The sequence below is a fragment of the Budorcas taxicolor genome, chromosome 25 (assembly GCF_023091745.1).
Source record: "Budorcas taxicolor isolate Tak-1 chromosome 25, Takin1.1, whole genome shotgun sequence".
Lineage (NCBI taxonomy): Eukaryota > Metazoa > Chordata > Mammalia > Artiodactyla > Bovidae > Budorcas > Budorcas taxicolor.
Genome location: NC_068934.1, coordinates 27,078,591 through 27,084,590, shown reverse-complemented (window position 1 = coordinate 27,084,590; position 6,000 = coordinate 27,078,591). Strand labels below are relative to the sequence as shown.

The window sequence follows — 6,000 nt, the reverse complement described above, 5'->3', positions numbered from 1 at the left end:
TATTCTTGGGCTTCCCTGGTTGCTCAGCTGGTAAAGAATCTGCCTGCAATATGGGAGACCTGGATTCGATCCCTGGGTTGGGAAGATTCCCTGGAGAATGGACTGGCTACCCACTCCAGTATTCTGGCCTGAGAATTCCATAGACTGTATAGTCCATAGGGTAGCAAAGAGTCAGACACGACTGAGCGACTTTCACTTTCACAGCAAATACAGAACAAGGGTATGGGATCTAGCCTTGAACAGCAAAATTTATCAACCTTGACTTTGGATCAGAAGCAAGCAACAATAACAAGCACATATAAGGGAGAATGAATTTGAATGATGCAGTGACAGCACTGGCAACATCTGGTTTTGACAGGCAGGACTGACTTCATGCCAACCATGCTTTAGGATGTTTACGTTTGTGGTGATCCTCTGTGGGGCTAAACTGCATGGAGATAGCATTGGACCCTCACCAGATATTCATTGGCATGATTTTGCAATAATTCTACCAGTTTCCTATTCCTTTTACAAGTTTGGTTCTTTGGCTTTTCTGGGTTGTTATGTGTGAGTGTATATGAGAGAGAGTATAATGGTATGCTTTAGCTGACACATAAAATTTTGTTTACCCTTCTTTCTTTCACTTAAAAATTATATTATGGGCCACTCTGAAATCAGTAGATCAATATCTAATTCTTATATTTTCTGGTTTCTTTATGCATATGATAATGTACATAATTTAACAACTACATTATATCATATATGCTATGTTATTATTTTTGCATTTTTGCATTTTTTAGTTTTCCTTCACTCCCACCCCTCGACCCCAGACTAGTTTAATAATTATATTTTTCTGCTCCTTTATCAATACTTTTATAATATAGAAACTGTCATTGTTTTCTTTACAAAAATGGCACAATATTATCTACACTCTGTGCACCACATATGTCCCCATGAAAATATCTCATGGAAATCCTACAAAGTTAACTGCTGTTTTTACAATCTTTTAAACATCTGCTTGGTATTTTATAATGTAGCATATTTTGTTCACCCATTCCTCCTTGGGGATATTCTGTTGGCTTTCAGTTGTCATGCCATCATAAACCATGTGTCAGCAATAGAATCTTATTATTGTTAATTGTCAGCTTGGAAATAATTATCTTCAGGTATTTCTATAGGAAAAGTCCTTCTAAAATTCTAAATAATAAAAAATCTTTGGAAATGTAGATGTTTTAAGCCACCTGAAAAAGATGGTGGAAGAGAGACAGTGAGATGAAGAGTGGCAGCAGGTGATGAGAGTTATAATTTCTGGACCATTTTAAGTTGAGAGAAAACAGTTACGAGTCTACCTGCATCCCCTTTGAGGGGATGGGGTAATTGGATCCTTCTTTCTTCTTAGGTATAAATATTAGTTTCTGAAAGAATGAACTCTTCTCAAGATGATTCAAGTAACCAGCACATAGGAGAAATATGCGTGATTATTAAAAACCTGTTATTAATCTTTCTGCTGTTCTTCTGCTCATCAAGGGAACCTGAAGACTCAAGAGTAATTCTATCCCTTGAGACACTAAATCAAAATAATCTCCTACCCATCCAGCTGTGTTAGTTCCCATTCTCTGCATTTAAACTAGTGGGGTTCTTGAACAGAAATCAAGCACTCTTTCTCACTGAGCAGTCACAGGAGTATCTGTTCCTTTAGTTGTAACCTACAAACAAGTATCTCAACATAGCATGTAGGAAGTAAGATTTTGGTATAAACAACAACAACCAAAAGCACAGATCAGTCTTATACTGAAATGAATCACATACTAGAAGGTGAGTTCTTAGAAAGCTGTAATTCTCTTATTTCCTCTTGTTTCCCTTCTTAAACTTATTCAGAGTTAAGTTACTTCGGGATTCTTAGACTTCCGTCTAAATGTAGTCATCAAGTCTCTCTCATATATGTATACACACACACACACAAAGACATACACACACACACACATATGGTTAAACCTTGAATAAAACAAGTTTGAGCACTCATCCATTTAGAGTTTTTCAATAAATATATTGGTAAGTTTTTGGAGATTGCAACAATTTGAAAACAATCACCTAGAAATTATAGCCTAGAAATATCAAAAAAATTAAGAAACTGTTAAGTATGTCATGAATACATAAAACATACGTAGATACTAGCATATCCTTAAAGAGGCGAAGATGAGTGACATTTAACATAAAACTAATATTGTGTTAGCTTTTGCACCATTTTACAACTTTACTTTCAAAGACTTACATTCCTATATAGAATGCCTCTCTTCATCATAATGGAAGAAAGTACGTTAGCCTATCATCACAGATACGTGTGTTTTTTTATAACAATGTTGTTAATATTGTACAATGAATACAGCTGTAATACTGTATCACATAAGAGTTTTCTAACAATTCATTCATTAGTGTATGGACTAGGCTACCTTGAAGCAATCATTTAGCTACATCTTCATTATCACTGCATGAATTGTTATAGCTGTAAATAAATGTGAATTTCTTTTTCACTTATCTTTTCATTTTGATGTCTAATATTAGTGATATGAGTAACACCTACAGTGTCTTCCATCCTAAAAGACAACATTAATATAGTGCTAAAACAGGTGATTCCTTTTGTAAACAGTTGACATAAACTTGCAGCATCCATAAATACAGTACAGTAAGAGTATTTTCTTATAATTTTCTTTATAATATTTTCTTTTCTTTAGTTTATTATACAAGTATAGTATATGGTACATATAACATACAAAATATTTGTTAATTGATTGCTGTGTATCAGTAAGGGAAGGTTAGCAGTAGATTATTGGTCATTAAGTTTCTGGGAAGTCAAAGTTTTATATGGATGTTTGACTGTGCAGGGGCTGGGTGAGAAGTTGGTGCCACTAAGCCCTGCATTGTTCACAACATAAATACATAGATGTATGTATGAAATGGTAATAAGGACTGACGAATAGGGACTAAGTTGCTATTGCATGGACAGAGAAGTCAAATACATACTCTCAATGATATTCCTGACTTAGGTCTCAGGCTACCTTGCAATTCACCTGATGAAAATTTTCGTATGTTATCTAACATGACTGTGATTTATGCTGGTGATGGGATCCCACTCGTACAGTAGAAACTTTAGAGATACATTTGTTCCATTTTTTGAGTTCTGATATCTGTCTACATATATAGGGTAACTCTGACTCTGTTATTTATTCTCTTATATGATATAGCTTTAATGTAGCTTAAATCACACTATCTGCAGATCAGAATCATTTTGTATAGGCTTTGCTAAGAGTAGATATCCTCAATTCTCCTATCTTGGTGAGTCTTCCCTCAAAAAATAATTCATAATAACCCTGACCTCGACAGTATTGCATTAAGTTACAAACATCATTTCTGCCTCACTTTCCATTGTACACAATTCCAACTTTTCTTGACTTCAAGCTGGCATATGTTCTTTTCTCTTATGTTGCCTCTCTCTTTCTTGTCACAGGTAGTAAGTTTTAAATAGGAATCAAATACTTGACAGAATTGTCTTCTCTTCTAGGAGTATCACCTGGATTTATGAGGAGTGGAAAATGGGGGGAGGAATATCATCTCTAACAAAGCCAACACTAAAGAATACACATATATTTAAGATAGTAATATGTATCAGTATATTAGAAAACAGTCCCTACCCAGGGACTGTGGTTGGGATAACACATATTAAGTTTATGTTCTCAGAGCCTCATGAAAAACTGTCTAAAAGAAGACAAGCATGAGGCCAGCAGTGTTGTGAGGGTTGCCATTTTCTGGATCATATGGGAGGTTGTAGGGATTCTGGATGGAGTTTAGATTCTTAACCTGCTCTTAACTTACTCAAAAAACTGTAAGACAGTAATTTGAATTGCCTTATGCTACTAAATTTGTGGTATTCACTGGAAGGAATGATGCTGAAGTTGAAGCTCCAATACATTGGCCACCTGATGCAAAGAGCTAACTCATTGGAAAGACCCTGATGCCGACAAAGATTGGCAGCAGGAGGAGAAGGGGACGACAGAAGATGAGATGGTTGAATGGCGTCATTGACTCAATGGGCATGAGTTTGAGCACACTCTGGGAGATGGTGCAGGACAGGGAAGCTTCGTGTGCTGCAGTTCATGGGGTTGCAAAGAGTCAGACAGGACTTAGTGACTGAACAACAATAACAATGATGCCTCAATAAATATATGCAATGGATTTCTTGTACTTTCATCTGCATATGTGTATATATATAATCTCAATTTTCGTGCGTGAGAGAGAGAAAGAGAGAGAGACAGAAATAGAGAGAGAGAGAGAGACAGAGAGAGGCACAGAGGATGATAATGAAGGTATTCCATGCAGAAACAATCACAACATTGAAATTAACCCCCAATTAAAAATAAAATTTAAGGAGAAAAATCAAAGAAGTTTTATAATAAAGTGGAGAATAATTATAGAATTATCTACCATGTATAATGCAATTTCTATATAGAGAATAGTTCTCAATTAAATACTGGATGCTCTTGATATTCCCATAGAGAGAAAGAGAGATCAAAAGCCTGGAGAAATGACAAACATGAGCTTAGTGACAACGTTCATCTTCACGGGCCTTCCCCATGCACCAGAGCTGGACACGCTCCTCTTTGGAATCTTCCTAGTGATCTATGTCCTCACTGTGCTGGGGAACCTACTCATCCTGCTGGTGATTATAGTGAATCCTCACCTGCACACCCCCATGTACTACTTCCTAACCAACTTGTCCTTCATTGACATGTGGTTCTCCACGGTCACTGTGCCCAAAATGCTGATGACCCTGGTGTCCCCAGAAGGCAGTCCTATCTCCTTTCCCAGCTGTGTGGCCCAGCTCTACTCCTTCCACTTCCTGGGCAGCACCGAGTGCTTCCTCTACACCGTCATGGCCTATGACCGCTTCCTGGCCATCAGTCACCCGCTCAGGTACGCCAGCATGATGAATGGGAAGACGTGTGTTCTCCTAGCCACAACCACATGGCTCAGTGGCTCTGTGCACTCTGCTGTCCAGACCACACTGACATTCCATTTGCCCTTCTGTGGACCCAGCCAGATCCAGCATTACTTCTGCGATGCACCACCCATCCTCAAACTGGCCTGTGCAGACACCTCTGCCAATGAGTTGGTGATCTTTGTCAACATTGGGGTGGTGGCTTCAGGCTGCTTTCTTCTGATAGTGCTGTCCTACGTGTCCATCGTCCATTCCATCCTGAAAATCCGCACCTCAGAGGGAAGATGGAGAGCCTTCCAGACCTGTGCCTCCCACTGCACTGTGGTTCTTTGCTTCTTTGTTCCTTGTGTTTTCATTTATCTGAGACCAGGCTCCAAGGAGGCTATGGACAGGATTGTGGCTGTTTTCTACACTGTGATGACGCCCCTTCTGAACCCTGTGGTCTACACCCTGAGGAACAAGGAAGTGAAGAAAGCTCTGTTGAAGCTTAAAGACAAAAGAGTGTATTTGCAGAGCTAGTAATCTCTGTAAAGTACACTCGCTCATTAAACAAATATAGTAATAGAATAGTACAATGAAGCATAGAAATATAATATAGTATAGTACAATGGCACCCCACTCCAGTACTCTTGCCTGGAAAATCCCATGGATGGAGGAGCCTGGTGGGTTGCAGTCCATGGGGTCGCTAAGTCGGACATGACTGAGCAACTTCACTTTCACTTTTCACTTTCATGCATTGGAGAAGGAAATGGCAACCCACTCCAGTGTTCTTGCCTAGAGAATCCCGGGGACGGGGGAGCCTGGTGGGCTGCGGTCTATAGGGTTGCACAGAGTCGGACACGACTGAAGCGACTTAGCAGCAGCAGTGCAATATATGATTTTATCAGTGTGAAATATTTTATTTATATAGTTCTCAGTATTAAACTTTATCAAAACTTCTTAGGGGAATTTGTTTTAAGGATATTTTTGAAATTGAAAAAATTACAAAATTTTTATTTATGATAAACATGTTAAATTTTGATCTATGA

The 6,000-nt window shown here is 38.4% G+C and overlaps 1 protein-coding gene across 1 annotated transcript; it reads left to right on the top strand.

Moving 5' to 3' along the window:
- The first annotated feature begins 4,558 nt into the window (after nucleotides 1-4,558).
- LOC128068969 (olfactory receptor 10G4-like) lies at nucleotides 4,559-5,491 on the top strand. The gene has a single exon (XM_052662249.1). It carries the CDS (start codon nucleotides 4,559-4,561, stop codon nucleotides 5,489-5,491), a length of 933 nt encoding a protein of 310 aa, XP_052518209.1.
- Nucleotides 5,492-6,000: the final 509 nt, after the last annotated feature.

Excerpts from the sequence above, each read along its gene's own strand:
- LOC128068969 (XM_052662249.1), top strand. The coding sequence starts at position 4,559 with ATGACAAACATGAGCTTAGTGACAACGTTCATCTTCACGGGCCTTCCC.